The 18178-nt window shown below is 37.5% G+C and overlaps 1 protein-coding gene across 1 annotated transcript; it reads left to right on the top strand.

The window, feature by feature from the left end:
• Position 1: 1 nt before the first annotated feature.
• Positions 2-13976, top strand: LOC126475496 (cytochrome c oxidase subunit 6B1). Its single transcript, XM_050103403.1, has 3 exons — positions 2-25; positions 13184-13308; positions 13677-13976. Exons 1-3 carry the CDS (start codon positions 17-19, stop codon positions 13846-13848), a joined length of 306 nt encoding a protein of 101 aa, XP_049959360.1. The 5' UTR covers positions 2-16; the 3' UTR covers positions 13849-13976.
• The last annotated feature ends 4202 nt before the right edge of the window (positions 13977-18178 follow it).

The following is an 18178-nucleotide window of genomic DNA, read 5'->3' as shown; positions in this document are numbered from 1 at the left end:
CCTGAAAATAATTTTGATGATATCGGTAAGTTTTGTTTATATATATATGTATATGCTTTCTTCATTTTATATTATGCATACCACATCCATCATTGTAAACTGTTAATCATTGGTTGTAGTAAAAGGAACAAGGGCCACAGTTTGTCATTGTTTTCCATTTTTACTTGTATACTACTCCATAACAATGTTTCATGGTGATTGTGAAGTAAGTTCTGTTTGTTTTTTTTGAAAGATTTTCAGATTGTTGTTTATTTTTTCCCAAATATATGTTGGACTCGTCTTCACATTTTTAGCAAATAACGTGGCATTAATTTGTGTTACTTGTTATCTTGATGAACACAATACTTGTCAGGAGTCCTACTATATTGTTAAGTTATTAACTTGCTAAGTCATGTTGAGGGTGAAGTACATGTAATGTATAGGAACAGGAAAAGATTGTTTCAGTTATTTCATTGTAAAAGTTAAATTTGCCTAACAGGGTTGTTAAGTTATGGATCTGACTTTTTGGGCAAGTTAAAGGACTAATGAAGAATGGTCAGTTTCATTTGACCCATACAGATACGCTTTTTGTGTAAAATAATTAATGGATGAAGTGTATATAAGTTTGAAGAGATATGTCATATTGTAAAATATAATTAACTCGTGGTCTTTGCAGTCTTAGACTGAAAGTTTACTTAGTTTCATCTCTACCTTATGCATTATCAGGTCTAATATAGTGAGATAAGATGCAGATTTAGTGTGGAATGCCTTTGTAAGGTGGAAGGAATAATTGCTGTTTTGGTCAGCTGCTATTATTTATTTCCAGTTGATCAGTTAAATTCAATTATCTTGTTATTTGTGTGCTAGGGTTGTGTGTAGTTCTACCCAACTATCTGGCTTCTCACTGTGGTCGCTTCAACCAATATATATATAGGACTCTCTTCAGAATCTTTGTGCTGACAACTGAATTTGTGTGTGAAGTTTTCATGTTACGTTCTTGCAGTGTCATACATGTTATTAATCACTAAAAGGCAGTGGCAGTAGTTCAATAGGTGTAAGCCTTTCTTTTGTAAAGCTTAAATTACTTGGAGCATCTACATCTATGTTTTTACTCTGCAATTCTCAGTTATGTGCCTGGCAGAGGGCTCTTTCTGGAACAACCTTCAAGGTACTTCTCTACCATTCCACTATTAACCAGTGCATGGGAAAAATGAACACTTAAACCTTTCTTGCGAGCTGTGATTATTTATTTTGTTACGATTATCATTTCTCCCTATATAGTGAGTGCCAACAAAATTATTTTCATGCTCTAAGAGAGTTGGTGATTGAAATTTCATGAGAAATTTCTGCTGCAGCAAAAATGCTTTTGTTTTAATGGTTGCCACCCTAATTCATGTATCGTATCCATGGCATCCTCTCCCTTATTTTGCAATAATAACAAGCTGACTTCCTTCAATGTCCTCCGTCAATCGTATCTAATGTGGATCCAACACTGCACAACCATACTCCAGATGAGGGCAGGCAAATGTAGGTCCAAGCAGTCTCTTCAGTAGACCTGTTACATTTTCTAAGTGTTTCACCAATAAATGGCAGTCTTTAGTTTTCTTTTTCACAACATTATTTATGTGATCATTCCAGTTTAAGTTATTCGTAATTGTAATCCCAAGTACGCAGTTAAGTCTTTACATTTGTCTTTACATTTGTGTGATCTATCACGTAACTGAAATTTAGTAGATTCTTTTTAGTGCTCATGTGGAAGACTTCAAACCTCTCAAGATTTAGTCAGTTGCCACTTTTTGCATCATACAGATATCTTGTCTAAATAATTTTGCATGTGATTTTTATCGTTGTATAACTTCACATGACTGTAATTGACAATTATCTGCAAGCAATCTTCTAAATTGTTTATATAGATCAGAAATAAGATGGCCTATAACACTTCCTTATAGAATGCCAGATATTACTTTTGTTTTACTCGATGAGTTTTCTTCAGTTATTACGAATTGTAAGAAATCACGAATCCAGTCACCACAACTGTGTCAATACACTCATTAAAGAGCTAGTTGTTTTTTGCAAGAACAATATTTTATGAACCTATATTGCCTATTTGTCAATAAATTGTTTTCTTCGAGGTAATTCATAAGGTTCGAACACGGCAGGTGTTTCAAAATCCTCCTCCAAGTTGACATTAGTGATACAGATCCTTAATTCAGTGTATTACTTGTGTTTCTTAAGTGTTTTAAGCTGCTTCACTGCATCGAGGTTATCTACTTCCAAGCTACTCATGTTGGGAGTTGTTCTTGATTGTAAAAATCATTTTGAATAGAATGTATCGCGTGAGGTACGCAGTGGTACAAAATCAAAAGTTTCCATTTTCAATTTGTATTCTCAGTGAGGAGTACATGTTTCCATGTCAAAAAGATTAATTAAAATCCTTGAACCACCCATCTCCTTCTGTGGGTGGGTTCAGTAAATGGAATTCTTAGTATGTGGCTCCCAGAAGGAGACCTAATAAATATGGGACTAGCTTAGAAAAGCAAATGACAATATTTACCAAAGAAGTATATTGAACGAATATGTGATGCTCTTTGCAGGCAGAGCAGTGTGAGCAAAGAAAGTTGGAATGGAGCAGAAAAAGACGTGGCAGTGTAATGCACTTAATAATTTGCTTTTTAATGTTTAAGGGATATCCCTCTGGTCACTGGCAACAGAGGCAACCAAATTCATAGTATTGTGGAAAAAGACCTTGTTTCACAAAGCACCTAGCTCCAGCGCATGTTGATCTATCAGTTATTCATTTGATTTTGGAAAGCATCCCTGTTGATTTTTGAACAAATTCTAAGTTGATTTCTGAATAAATCGTAAGTTGATTTTTGAATGCATGAATAGTGTACATGATGTCTGCCAGGGAATCCCCATCGCATCAAGGCATAAACTTTCCTGCAGACAAAAGGGGATGGTGCTATATGGGCTGTACCGAATAAAGCCAAACGGGTGAACGACAATCGCTATTAATGTGGTTGACTGGGTTTGCAAATGATCAGCGTTGTTATAATTACTAGCGACATCCATATATTTAATAGACGACTAACATGAATAACGGGTAACAAAGATTATCTATTATCTTCTGTGTGTATCCAAGAAAATGAAATTTTGGCAGAAAATTTTTGACCAGACCACTACACTAGTAAGGGCCAGTTATACAGTTCCCGGCTAGCAGCTGCTAAAATTCTATTCTGGGAGTAGTGCGGAAAATGGGTTGTACGAACACTTAATAACACCTAACCGTAGAATAAACTCAAAACAACTAAACTGGTGATTGTGGCAGGGTTAGTGAAGTTAACCAGAGAATATGTTTTGACACTAGCAGGAATTTTTACAGAATTAGTGAAGACTACACTCCTGGAAATGGAAAAAAGAACACATTGACACCGGTGTGTCAGACCCACCATACTTGCTCCGGGCACTGCGAGAGGGCTGTACAAGCAATGATCACACGCACGGCACAGCGGACACACCAGGAATCGCGGTGTTGGCCGTCGAATGGCGCTAGCTGCGCAGCATTTGTGCACCGCCGCCGTCAGTGTCAGCCAGTTTGCCGTGGCATACGGAGTTCCATCGCAGTCTTTAACACTGGTAGCATGCCGCGACAGCGTGGACGTGAACCGTATGTGCAGTTGACGGACTTTGAGCGAGGGCGTATAGTGGGCATGCGGGAGGCCGGGTGGACGTACCGCCGAATTGCTCAACACGTGGGACGTGAGGTCTCCACAGTACATCGATGTTGTCGCCAGTGGTCGGCGGAAGGTCCACGTGCCCGTCGACCTGGGACCGGACCGCAGCGACGCACGGATGCACGCCAAGACCGTAGGATCCTACGCAGTGCCGTAGGGGACCGCACCGCCACTTCCCAGCAAATTAGGGACACTGTTGCTCCTGGGGTATCGGCGAGGACCATTCGCAACCGTCTCCATGAAGCTGGGCTACGGTCCCGCACACCGTTAGGCCGTTTTCCGCTCACGCCACAACATCGTGCAGCCCGCCTCCAGTGGTGTCGCGACAGGCGTGAATGGAGGGACGAATGGAGACGTGTCGTCTTCAGCGATGAGAGTCGCTTCTGCCTTGGTGCCAATGATGGTCGTATGCGTGTTTGGCGCCGTGCAGGTGAGCGCCACAATCAGGACTGCATACGACCGAGGCACACAGGGCCAACACCCGGCATCATGGTGTGGGGAGCGATCTCCTACACTGGCCGTACACCACTGGTGATCGTCGAGGGGACACTGAATAGTGCACGGTACATCCAAACCGTCATCGAACCCATCGTTCTACCATTCCTAGACCGGCAAGGGAACTTGCTGTTCCAACAGGACAATGCACGTCCGCATGTATCCCGTGCCACCCAACGTGCTCTAGAAGGTGTAAGTCAACTACCCTGGCCAGCAAGATCTCCGGATCTGTCCCCCATTGAGCATGTTTGGGACTGGATGAAGCGTCGTCTCACGCGGTCTGCACGTCCAGCACGAACGCTGGTCCAACTGAGGCACCAGGTGGAAATGGCATGGCAAGCCGTTCCACAGGACTACATCCAGCATCTCTACGATCGTCTCCATGGGAGAATAGCAGCCTGCATTGCTGCGAAAGGTAGATATACACTGTACTAGTGCCGACATTGTGCATGCTCTGTTGCCTGTGTCTGTGCGCCTGTGGTTCTGTCAGTGTGATCATGTGATGTATCTGACCCCAGGAATGTGTCAATAAAGTTTCCCCTTCCTGGGACAATGAATTCACGGTGTTCTTATTTCAATTTCCAGGAGTGTATATAGTTTGTTAGAATGAGGAAGGAGAATAAACAGGGACTCACAAATTATGGAAGAATATGACAATTCTAAATTTATATAAAAATTTCATACTACTGCTTTTTCGAGCTCATGCTTCAGAAGCTGGAGAGTATAAATAAAATGTGAAGCTATTTCCTAACATAAAACTTTTTGCTTGTAGTTGGCCTAATAGGCATTTGATATTGGTACTTCATGAATTATATTCTGTCGTGTTATAAAAATTACCATTTGTGCCAAAACAGTCTCGTTTATTTGGGGTGTGTAACAATTGCTGCAATATTAGGCAGGCCTATTTTGTTTTTATCTAGCAGATGGTGACAAAATACATGTAATCAGATAGAGAAACGACACCAGTCTTGGGTACTATTTTATTATCAGCTTTTCTAGTATTAGATGACGACATTTCGTTTTTTCATGTAGCAAAACGTTGACAAACTTTGAGGTAATATATTCTTTCCCAGAAAGGAAAGTACGCCATATACAGCTCTGGCAAGATTAGAGAGAAAAAAATGCAATGACTTAAGGATTGAAGAAATGTGTACTGTCTTGCTTGTCTCTTGTCTTTACTGGTTTTATGTATCCCATATTTAATTTTATGTCACACAAAACAGCAAGTTTTTAGCAGTTAGGCATTAAAGACTGCAAATTTTCTGAACAGTTCTTGTTCTGCCGGTTACAAATAATCCTATCCAGTATTAATTGCGAGTTGTTAAACCGGCTGACTAGGAGCAGGAGAGGCACCACTGGACATTTTAATTTCCACTTTCCTGAATATAGTTTGATAGCACCCATTACAAAATATTGCACATTTGAATTCCACAGAGTGTACAGAGACGTATGATGGAAGACTGCTGTGTGAAGAGGTGTTGCACTGCACTTCGGCGCACTTACGGCCAAATAACATGTCTTACGTTCCCTCGAACATACATGTCTTATGTATGAGACTCTTCAGAAAGACGTGCACTACAAAATGAAAATATTTTTGTAAAGTCGGTTTTTTAAATTTTTTGCATCCTGCTTCAAATACTAGAGGCAGGGGGGAGTGCCACTATCTAATATTACCCCAGTTCGGATATATTGTAGACCTGGACCTGATGCACTGAGGAGTCTTTAAGTTGGATGGCTGGTGTGGCCGAGTGGTTCTTGGCGATACAGTCTGGAACTGCGCGACTGCTGTGTTCACAGGTTCGAATCCTGCTTCGGGCATGGATGTATGTGATGTCCTTAGGTTAGTTAGGTTTAAGTAGTTCTAAGTTCTAGGGGACTGATGACCTCAGCAGTTAAGACCCATAGTGCTCAGAGCCATTTAGCCAGTCTTAAGTTGTAGCGGGGAGGTAATAGTCTTCACGTGACCGATGTTTACCTTAAGTGATTTTGCTGTTTCCTCTTCGTTTATTGCTCTCACGTCAAATGAAAACAAAACGGATTTCTGTGGCTGGGAGCTATCAAGTGAATTAAAATACATCCACATGATTACAGAAGGCTAAAATATGTTAATGTCAGATTTTATTTTATTTCCACCTTTCTGACAGTCAAGCATTAATCACCTTGCAGAACAATGAAGTTATTTTTGTTGGTTTGTTAAAGAAAGTGAAGTGTTTAATTCCACACTATTGGCTAGTTTCAACTGTTCGCTGCATTTCAAGTGCACGTTTCCATCTCCTAGCACGTATGGCATTATGCCATAATAAAGAACCAAACATGAGAGATAATACAGTACTGGTACTCAAGAAAATTTATGTCCGAATCTGGACACGCGAAGGTGCACTTTAAGCCGAATTATGCATTTTAGTATGGTTCACAAAATTCCCATGCTCTTTGAGTATCCTCTGGTGTCTTGTTTCTTTTATGACATAATGTAAGATCTTTTAATGTTTTACATGTACAAACATACGGGCTTCTTACGTCATCGTAGCTGCGCAAGTGTGGTGACGCCTATTATCTGGTGTTCTCTGGGAGCTGCTGAAACGAACCTGTTTTGTAACAGGCTGCAGGAAAATATTCTGAATGGTTGTTTGAAAAGTGTTACTTTCAAAGTAAATTTCGTTTTACGCAAGATGAACTTTGTTCGAGAATGTACGATGAATTTCTTAAGTCACAGAGTGTTTGACTCTCATTCAAAAATGTCCGCTGTCTTCGGCTGGCGAGATCACCTTACATGAGCTACGACTGGTTTACACAAATGCAACGCAATCTCGATTTCAATGCTTCAGAAAGTAAAATGGGTGTTTGGTGGAATTCGAATTTATACTTTCGTAATGCGAAAATATGCAGTGTACATGTTGCTGCACGTAAGACATCTTCCCAAAAACGTGTTTTTTTACATGAGTTTCGTTTTCTAAAGTGCCGGGCAATTCTACGCTGGTGTATAAAACCACAACCATTGAAAAGATTGGTAAGTTTTACAGTTACGACGAAAAGTATACTGTCACTTAGCATGGAAAAAGTGTATTTTCATACGGGAGAAAGTGTATTTTTAACTGAGAAATCCGTGAAGGATCCAGGAACTTTTTTTCCTCTTCCATGTATACACCCTGATAAGATTGTGTGAACATTTACACAGGTTCCAAATAAACATTGGTAAAGTTTCCTGATCACCAATTCAATAGTTGTGGAAATAGTCATTGTTTTTGACTTCATAGTGCAGCTTTCAGCGGTATGTGCCAGTTTTTCTTGAAACAAAGCTAGACCATCTTGTACAACTTTTTGTGTTCTCAGAAAAATGATAGGTTTCTTGAGCAATTTTCTTATGAGTAATAATATAAGCAGAATTGGTCGAAGAATAGATGCTTAAAAAAATGTGAAGTTAAGCTTTCTTTATCTGCAGAACTAATTGTGATATAAACCTGAAACTTCACATTTAATAACTTGCTAACACAAGGTCTGAGAATATAAAATTTCATTCTCCTACAGCTTTCCAGTAGTTTACAAATTCAGGGAAAATTTATGATTTTTGAAAACACTAAAATGAGAATTTTTGCGTATTTTTACAGAAACATTTTCTGCAAATTCTTTTAAACCATTATCTTTAGAAAGACCATCTTGTAAACCACATAAGAAACTGGATTTGGTTCTGTAATCCGAGCATATAAGGCCATGAAAAACAAGGTGGAGGTGCATTGAAAATATGCCCATATTCCATTGGTACTCAAGTCTGACGTCATTAATGATGATACAAAATTGTTTAGTATTCCCTGGAGAAGGTAATATTGAAAATCCTGTGTCAGGAGGACTCAAAAAAACTTCAGGAAAGGGGTGTCTTTCGTCATTACTCATCATGGCAAATTTTAGCCTGTTTCCCTGCTATAATACAGAATCAGACTTGTGCTAAACTTCTTAATCAACTATGCATTACAGAGGCACTGGACATCGTGGTTGTAAAATTGTTGCATAACTGCTGCAATACACAGCGCATAAACTGCCTTAAGTTCTACACCATAATCAAAAGGAAAGAACCATTAATTTTGGCGAAGTTCATAGCAATCTGCCTCACATTTTTTATTATGCAATGCTATTAACACATTAATTTAATGTAAGTCTAAAGTATAGCAGATTTTGTGTTCGCGTAGTTTGCAGCTTATGAAGAATATTAATGTACTGGTGAAAAATTGTGTAAATTGTTACTCTGGTCCATGACAGCCTTACCATTGCTGGGTTTCTTTTAAATTGAGAAAACTGACGTTCTCATAATCATAGGGGTCATGCCCAATAGCTGTGCAACAGCAGCCACCAGTGTATTTGTTCACTAGTTTCTCTAACCTGATAAGGGTTTCTTTACATAGCATCCCAAGCAGGATGTTACATTTCTTTCCTATAAGTGTCACCAGCCAAAACTAGAAGAGAGATCTCTCAGGATCGTAAGCTTATGTTTTTACTTCAAGCTGCTTGAAGTTTTTCAGGTTTCATTAGTATACCGAAAAAAATTGAGGGGAAACTGTACTGCCAGCCAGGTGATGTCACTGATGGAGCTGGAATAACTGCAATAACGTGCTGTTATAGCACCCAGCATGTGGCAGTCCTCGATTGCCAATAAAATGAATAGTTGAAGACAGTTTATACGATGTGTGTTGCACAACTATTTTACTACCATGATGCCCGTTGCCCTGTTACTTCACAGTTAAATTTCTAAGTTTAGAACCAGTTTGATCCTGTAGTTGTTATAGGAGGAAAACAGTCTGAAATTTGTCTTGATGAGTAGTGACCAAAGACACCCCTCTTCTAAAGTATTTAGAGTTCACCTGACTCAATCTCACTTTCTGGTCATCAGGACTTTAAATATTACCTTTCCCAGAGAATACTTAACAATTGTAAAACGTTGTTAAAGACGTCAGATTTGAGTGCCAGTGGAAAATGGGCATATTTTTAAATGCATCTCCACCTTGTCATTGTCTTTTAGTGTCTTATATGCTCACATTGAAAAACCAACTCCCGTTTCTAGGTGGTTTTAGAACATAGTCTTTCTAATGAAAATGGTTTAAAAGTGTTTGCAGGAAAAACTTTATTGTAAAAGTGGCCTAAAATGCCAAAAAGTGATGTTTTGCAAAAATCTTGAACTTTTCCCTGAACTTGTAAACTGCTGGAAAGCAGTAAGAGAATTGAATTTTACATTCGAAGACCTTGTATTGCTAAGTTAATGCAGGTGAGGTTTCAGTTTTATGCCACAGTTCTGAAGAAATAAAAAGCTAAACTTAACATTTTTTCAGGTGTCTAATTTTTTTGGTCACCTTCCCTTTGAATTATCCATTTGAAAATTGCTGAAGAAATATTTTGTTATTGTTCTTAAGACCACAAAAAGTTGTAAAAGATTGCAAAGTTCTGTTTCTTTCAAGAAAATACTGCCAAAGGTGATAAGTTTCAAAGCTGCTACAAAGTCAGTGGAACATGTTTGATGGCTGTATCTCTAGAAGAATTATATTGGCTAAAGTACTTGTACCATAAATGAACTTGAGTATTTTTGTGAAGTTTTTGCAGGAGATATACTTTAAATTGATTGATTTTGTGCGCGTCTGCATCTGCGGAGCACTACTGTGGCTACCTGCAGGCATTATTGCAACTTAAATGGCAGATGACAACTTAGTTATAGCAGAATATTCTCGATAAAGAAATGCAATGTTTGCTTGCACATTGGCTGATCTAAAGTGCGTCTCATAAACAATTACATATAATGTCAGATGGTACCATCGAGGAATATGATATTTATGACAATTGTACCCTGTGATGCCAATCTAATGCTGAAAGAGAGGGCTTTTCTGTTATCTACCATTAAAGAGTTGTAAGGTCATTGTGTATGAAACATAAACAATTTATTACCTGAAGGTTTAACTATGTCAAGAATTTACTCATAATTTATTAATCATTGTAAAGCAGCTGTTGCGGTTTTTATCAGTTGAAGTGTAACACAAAAGTATATTATAATAATTTTTTAGCAAACTTAAGCTATATTACTTTATCTTTCTTTTAGCTTCTTTACTTGACATAGCAGTACTGGCCGTTGACAAAGTTCTCCAGTAATTTTTAAAGCATTTTTCATCCTGTACTGTAATACACTTTTGGAATTGTGATTTTCATCCTACTAGTTGTGTATAAGTATGGAAGACTTCTTTTTGCTTATGGGGAAATGGTTTTCAGTAACATATGCTTTTTTTTCCTCCCCTAATCCACGTGTCTGTAGCATTTCTCAAGGTTGCAAACTTTAGTTGTTGGTTTCATTTGTTTTTGGAATATTCTGTATTGTGAAAATGAACTTCAGAAAATTGTAAAAATGTTAATGTTTCATACCCAGAAACATGTAAATGTCTTTCACTCATTGTTACTCTATTTAGCTCATTTCATAATTTGTTTCTTGAGCAGTTTCTCTCTGTCTGCTTTTTGAGTGTCTCACTCTTTCCTTTTATCTAATTTCATCTCATTGTTAATCTGTTACATATCTTCTGTCCATTCATTCTCTTCTGTTGTGAAGCTAAACATGCTTCTCACTCCTCATCTGTTTAATTTCTTTGCTGCTGTTTCCTTCACTCAATTTGCCATTGGCAAGATCTTCTCTTTTATGTTTTGGTATTCTGTTATATATTTATTGCTCGAACACTAAAATTCCACTAAATTCATTGTTTGCTACCTTAAGGAATTCCCTTTCATGTAAATTTACTTCACTTCTCATTGATCTGCTGTAATAGATTTTCAAGAGTATACCGATGCATGCATCTCAGCATTGTTCATACGACAGCAACACTAAATATTTTGACAAGCACATTTTCATAAGAAAACCAAATTATTCAACAGAAAATCTTTAACTGTTATGCCATTTGATTAACAGAGCTAATTGTGCTAATATCACGGAACATTGTGTTCTATAACTGGCAAATATCACAGACAGGTTTTACAAAATTACTGTAGTTTGACGAAGGTCATGTTACAGTTTAAGACTTTTGGAACTTGAGTCAGTGTAGATAGCTATCAGTACTTGGTTCAATAAGCTTTCAGCTTAGAGCCGCCCAGTGTGGTGGCATGGAGTCAATGAGTGAGTGTAGCCCAATAAATGGTGCAGAAGGATTTTCTGCCATTCTTTAACCAAAGATCGCAATAATTGACAAAGGCTGGAGAATTTTGTTCCCTTAGCCTTTGATAAAGTTTCTCCCACAGATGTTCAATTGGAGTGAGATGTGGGCTTTGGCTAGGCCATTTCAGTATCCTTACTTGCATCCTTCACAAAAAGTCTGACATAACAGAGGTGAGCTTAGGATTAATTTCATGCTGAAATTCCCAGTTTTGTCCCATTTTTATTGTTGGCGTAGGGCAACGTGCATTCTCAAGATTTGAAACAATCTGTAATGTCTTCAGTAAGCACCAGAGGGCTGCCACCTCAATGGGTCACCACACCAATACATTCCTGCCACTTTGCTTAACAAAGGGTATTTGGTACTGGACGTCATTTCTTGCATTGAATGGCCTTTGAACATATCGAATCCCATTGGAAAAAAAAGCCAGTTAAACTTACTTTCATCGCTCCACAGCACACGCAACCACTGTTTGTGTCCAGTCGTGTGATGTCGCAAACTCAAGTCAGGCTTTCCTGTTCTTTGCAGATATTAATGGATTTTTGCTTGGGTGTTGGCCATGAGACTAGACTCTAAGAATCTGTTTTACAGTACCATTCCATATTTATATGTTGTGGAATTTATGCAGTTCTCTGTTTATGTCAACAACAGTCTTCTTTGGGTCGCCCTTTGACATTATCCTTATGAGATTCTTCAATTGGAGTGTGACTTTGCTGGGCGTATGTGCTCTTTATTAACTTTGTTTCCTGTGAATTGTTTCTTCTTATTCCCTACAGTCAAAATTTTTCAGGACAAACCAAAATCCCGAGTGACATCTGCCTGATACTTGTCCGCTATAGGGCATTGATTACAGTGTTTTTGAGGTCTGCTGTATACTCTACCATTCTGCGTGTAGTTAACTGCATGAAAACAAAACAAAAGCTAATGTAAACCAAAGGTATTTGACGTTATACTGACATAGGCATTTTGTTTCCAACAATAAACCACAGTGTCAAAATGCTTTTGTTCGGACCACAATATTGTCAGTATTGTACTTACTGCTATTGTGCTGAATCCTGATGCACATGTTTATATGGATGTGTGCTGCTGCACTGTGAGCCTAGACGGGCTAGTGAGGTAGGAAGCACATGACACACCTAGCAGTGAAAATGTGTGTCAAAATAATTGTCACTACTGCACATACCCTTCTAAGCTGGAAGGTATCCCCACCATACAGAACATTCAGGAACATTCTGGCCAATCTGTAACTTTGGCACATAATTCTCAGCTGCTTCACAGACTTCTCATTCATGTGGTGCGCCCTTTAGAGACCTATATCATCCAACCCAACTCCAGCAGTTCCAACCTTCTTCAAGGATGCTGGTTGGAAAGCTTACAAACTGTATAACTCCTGTGGGACTGTTGGTTAGCTGTGGAGATGTAATGGCATGTGTGGTCAAACAATGTTTACATTTATTATATATTTCGTCAAGTTACAAATCAAAACAATCCCGATCATGTAAAAACATTTATTACAATTACTTGATCAAGGCTGTTTTAATTTGTAACTTAAAAAAAAAAAATTGCACTGATATTGCCGTTCTTCCAATGATGTGTGTAAAGATCATATATATTTTGGTTACCAGTGTCTTCAAATTCAACTGTTGTAAGAAATGTTTATGAAATCTGACAAATTTCCACTTTTCCTTGTGTGGTTACTCATTGGATCTTGAAATTAACATAAAATATATTGAATGTTGCTTTTTAAATGAAAGCAGGTGTCTTTGGATTTCGTTTATGTATAAAGTGAGTAATTGTATTTGATTGCAGATTTTATATAGAATGCCTGTCGCCATAATGCCTGTTACCGAAGCTGCGGCAAAGGGTAAAGAAGAAAAGCATGAGCTACGAACAGCTCCATTTGATCCAAGATTCCCAAATCAAAATCAAACAAAGTGAGTAAAAGTTTTGGTGGCTGTTGAATTGAATTTATTTATTGTGAGGAAACAGGAAATAGTCTTGTTATGTTTATATGAATATATCTTGCCTGTGGTGCATAATAGTGTGTGGGAAATACTAGGGACTCGGTGACTTTGTAGGGGAATAATAATCAATCAATTTTTGGCTTCTTCAAGCTGCTAAAATAACAGTATTAAATAGAAAAACCTTGTTAATGTTTTTGTAGAGTAAAATTTATTTGTAACTGTAGGAATTGAAACAAAACCGGTTGAAATCAAACTCTGATTATTGTAACATGCCTTGCCTTACGTAATTATAATAGTTTTTGAACAGCACGGTGTATTACTACTAAGGTGTGTTTCAGGTACTGTTACCAGAGCTATCTCGACTTTCATCGTTGCAGAGCTCTGAAGGGTGAGAACTATGAGCCGTGTGATTATTTCAGGAGGGTATTCAAATCCATTTGTCCTAATGCGTGGATTGAAAAATGGGACACACAACTCGAAGAGGGCAGATTTCCTGGAAAAATTCTGTAATGTGTGTGTGCGTATGCTCTAAGGCACGAAATGACAGTTTTTCCTGTAGTGTTGTTGTAATGGTTAATAATGCTTTTGTAAATGGATCATGTAAATACATTGATAAAATATGCTTGAGAAGATGGTAATGAATGTTTAAAATGTTCTTCAAATTTCATAAACTTTAGTGTATATAATAAATTGTCCCTGACAGTTGAAAATGTGGTAATGAACAATTAAAGCTGTTTGTTACTTTTCATTCCTGTCAGAAATAGTTTCCTGAATCTGTTCTTGAAGTCTTAAATTCCACATACTTAGTTCCATCGATCTCTCTCTCTCTCTCTCTCTCTCTCTCTCTCTCTCTCTCTCTCTCTCTCTCTCTCTCTCTCTCTCTCTCTCTCTCTCTGTGTGTGTGTGTGTGTGTGTGTGTGTGTGTGTGTGTGTGTGTGTTGTAAATGTTTGTTTGCCATGTATGAATAATTGTGAATGTACACTGTTATTAGGGCATCCTATATGTAATTTCTATAAAATATTACTGTTAGAAACATAAAATACACAAAAAAAGGAGGGTTTACAACATACAGGTATGAGCCCATCTTCACTTTGCTCCAATTAAACAGGTAGGACTTACGATGGTTGTAGGGAGGAAATCATAAATTCATTTCCTCTTGCGAAACATGTGTAACTTCATTTTCAGTTACAGATGTTCCCAACTGTGTTATATATACTGTCACATATGCGAATTATAGGCACTCTTTACCAAGAGGATTAGGATAACAGTGGCAGCTTTGACGACGCTCCCTAGTCACCGACCTTTTATGATGTTGGTAATCCTCTGATGGGGTGAACTTACGTGTATGCTTTGAGCACAAAGACAATTCAGATTTGCTCAAACTGTAACTTAGTGACTTAGGTATGTTTAAAAGGACAATTCTTAAGTGGTTGGCCGAACCAGTGGATATCTTTGTTGTTCAGGCAATCGAAAGTTACTTTTAGCTTTAAGAGTATAAAATGAACACTATATATTTCCTGGTTTTGTTTTATCTTGCAGTGGTAAAGCTGGTTCGAGTGCTTGTGCTGATTCTTTTGAGTACATTAACATATTGCAGTTTGTAGACATTGAAGTTTGGAAATCTACTCAGATGAAGGTAGTTAATAGTTTGTGTTCAATCCATACTGTAATATCAGCAAATTAGTTCTTACAGTATTGTGTACACAACAATAAAATTATGTCACCTTAATTACATAGCCAAAATCAGTTACTGTTAATTTCACATTTATTAAATATTATCATCTCTGCTACAGTTTTACAAGCTTGTGTACTATTAAATCTTGTTAAAGTGTGAAATTAACTAAAATTATCTAGTGGAGAAAGGAAATAACTGCACTTAAGAGATACTGTAGCACAGCAAACAAACACACACACAGGCATACGCTTCGTCTTGAATACTGTGAATCTCAAGTTCATTCCTCAGAAAAAGAACATCTTATATTTTATTACTTGCTTGTATCATAAAATATGAAAGTTGTGTTCTTATATTCTATGCAGAATTTAATGACTAACAGTAGAGTAAAAAATGATGCAGAGTGTGTGTTCAGAGTATTTTCTGAAACTGATAATTCAACGGACTGGCATATTTAAATTACAAAAGCAAAAGTATGTTTATGGTGCATTAACAGAGTGGAAGCAACTCTTCAAAGAAATAACTTACAGGGCAAGGAGAGAATGTACAGACTGATGCGTCTGTAGTAGAGAAGGTAAAATACAGTCAGTCTGATGTGTACAAAAACTTAACACATTAATAAATTCATTTACACTTTGTACACTTAATAGTAGAGATACACACAACTTTATATAGCTGTAGGTTCTTCTGTTACGCTGAGTTATATACAGAGAGAGTTGAATTGGTGATCGTAACAAATAATCTTTAATGCAAATACAATAACATAAGTCAGTGAATAGCAGTAATGCTTTGTAGTGTCATGTTTGACGTATTGTCCTCATGACAGTCTTCTGTATTGATGTTAAGTCTGTAGATGTACTAAATCTGGAGGTGAAGCCCTGAATTGTGGCTGCTTGAAATGATGCAATGGTCACTAGTAGTGAAGTACTGTCAACTCAGCATCTGTGCTTGGCAACACCCCTTGGAGAATGGTGAGCAGCGGACGAGTGAGCTGTCTCAGCAGCACACTGGCAGGAGGTTTGAAAGTGCTCTCTCTCGTGTATCTGTGTGCGGTTGATGAAGATGCCTTAGATTCTGCAAAATATGCTTGTTTGTGATCTTTGTTCTGTTTGTAGAAAGGAAAAAGCATTTTTCCATAAGCTGTATTTAGTAGGTGAACCTAGATTGCGTAAAGTAGACAAGAGCTTAACAGCCTCGGACAATAGGAAAAAAAGTACAATGTTGCATACATTTGTAGAAATGATCCACAAAACTACCGTCCCTTAACTTTAATTTGTCTCAGAATCTTAGAATATATTCTGAGCTCAAACATAATGAGGTATCTTGATCAAAATGACCTCCTCTGTGCCAACCAGTGTGGATTCCAAAAACAGATTTCTAAGACAGCAATTACGTGAAATCCTGCTTCGTCTTTTATCACATAACATACTGAAAGCTTTCAGAGCCAAGGCAGTCAAGTAGATGAATGCTTGATTTCTGAAGAGCATTTGACTTAGTACCACATCTACACTTATTGTCAAAAGTATGGTCATAAGGGGAATAGAGTGAAATCTTTGACTGGATTGAGGACTTTTTGGTAGGGAGGATGCAGCATGTTATCTTGGATGGAGAGTTATTGTCAGTTGAAGTAACATCAGGTGTGCTCTAGGTAAGCAGATTGGAACCCTTGCTGTTCTTGTTGTATAATAATGTGAATAGTAACCTCAGACTTTTTGCAGGTGATACAGTTATCTATAATGAAGTAATATCACAAAGAAGCTGCATAAATATTTAGTTGGATCTCTGTAAGATTTCAAAGTGGTGCAGTTCAGAAATGTAAAACTGTGCACTTCACAAAACGAAAAAAAAGTAGTATCCTATGACTATAATACCAGTGAGTCACTGTCGGAAACGGCAACTCGTACAAATACCTGAGTGTAAAAGACTGTAGGGACATGAAATGGAATGATCATACAGGCTCCTTTGTGAGTAAAACAGGTGGTAGACTCATTTGTGCGACCCATTCTAGAACATTGCTCAAGTGTGCAGGACCCATACCATATAGGACTAATGGGATCCTGCAAAAGTTTATTAACAAAGTTTCAAGAACAGGTTTTAAATGATGACTTAAGGAATATACTACAATCCCCCATGTATCATTTTCGTATGGATCATGAGGGTAAGATGAGAATAATTATTACAAGCACAGAGATGATCAGTCATTCTTACCGCACTCCGTATGTGAGTGGAATGGGAAGAAACCCCAATAACTGGCATAATGGGATGTACCCTCTGCTATACACATCACAGTGGTTTACAGAATATAAATTTACATTTTTCAAAACAGAAAACAGTTAATTATGCAAAATGAGTGATATGTGGGTGTTAATAGTAATGTGATAAGAGACTGTTGCCTGTGTGTAATATAAATGAATTAAAGAAAAAATAATTAGTTAAAAAGTAGCTATGATTTTTTTTTTTTGGCTCCTTGTGGGTGAGTGTCCTAGGAGCTGCCATAGCCCCTGTCTGTAGTATATAGATTTCACTTGGGGCAGTTTAAAGTAGTTCAAAATCTTTCAATGACAAAATGAACTCTGACACTTTAATCACCACTCTAATCAGACTCTTCCAGTATGTTACTGTCAACAACCCTCTAACTGCTGTGATTAGTTTACCCTACACTGCATGAATTTTTATTTTAGTGCAAAAAATATATATAGTAGAAAATGTTCACCAATGAAGGGGAAAAATACTGAAAAAATATATAACTCATTTAACAATGTGAAAGTCATTAATACTTGTTTCCATTTGGCAACATCATGAGTTTAGACATTACACTCTCTCCAGTTGCCAAAACTTTTACAACAGCAAATCAAACAGGAAAATTAAGTAACAAATACATTTTATGGAACAAAGATTTTATGAGTTTTGATTTTGAATTTAAATTTCATATTATTGATCTCAGTGGCATTTAAAGCAGGATAGTTCTGTGAAATAAATCTGAAAACATTGAAATCACAGTACATGATACTTAGTGAAACAGTTACCTTTCCTGTTAAGACACAGCTCCACGTTACAATTTTTGCATTTAATAATGGTATAACTATAACCTTTGAAATTTTCATTTTTGCACCTCTGTTTTTTGTCTAAATAAACAGGCCAGTATCCGACCTGATCGAATCTGTGAT

This window comes from Schistocerca serialis, chromosome 4 (genome assembly GCF_023864345.2).
Source record: "Schistocerca serialis cubense isolate TAMUIC-IGC-003099 chromosome 4, iqSchSeri2.2, whole genome shotgun sequence".
Classification (NCBI taxonomy): Eukaryota; Metazoa; Arthropoda; class Insecta; order Orthoptera; family Acrididae; genus Schistocerca; species Schistocerca serialis.
Note: the sequence above shows the minus strand (reverse complement) of the source record. Positions and strands in the feature narration are given on the sequence as shown.

Coding starts and splice junctions, on each gene's coding strand:
- LOC126475496 (XM_050103403.1), top strand. Junction 13,309..13,676: donor CCAAATCAAAATCAAACAAA/GTGAGTAAAAGT, acceptor GGTGTGTTTCAG/GTACTGTTACCAGAGCTATC.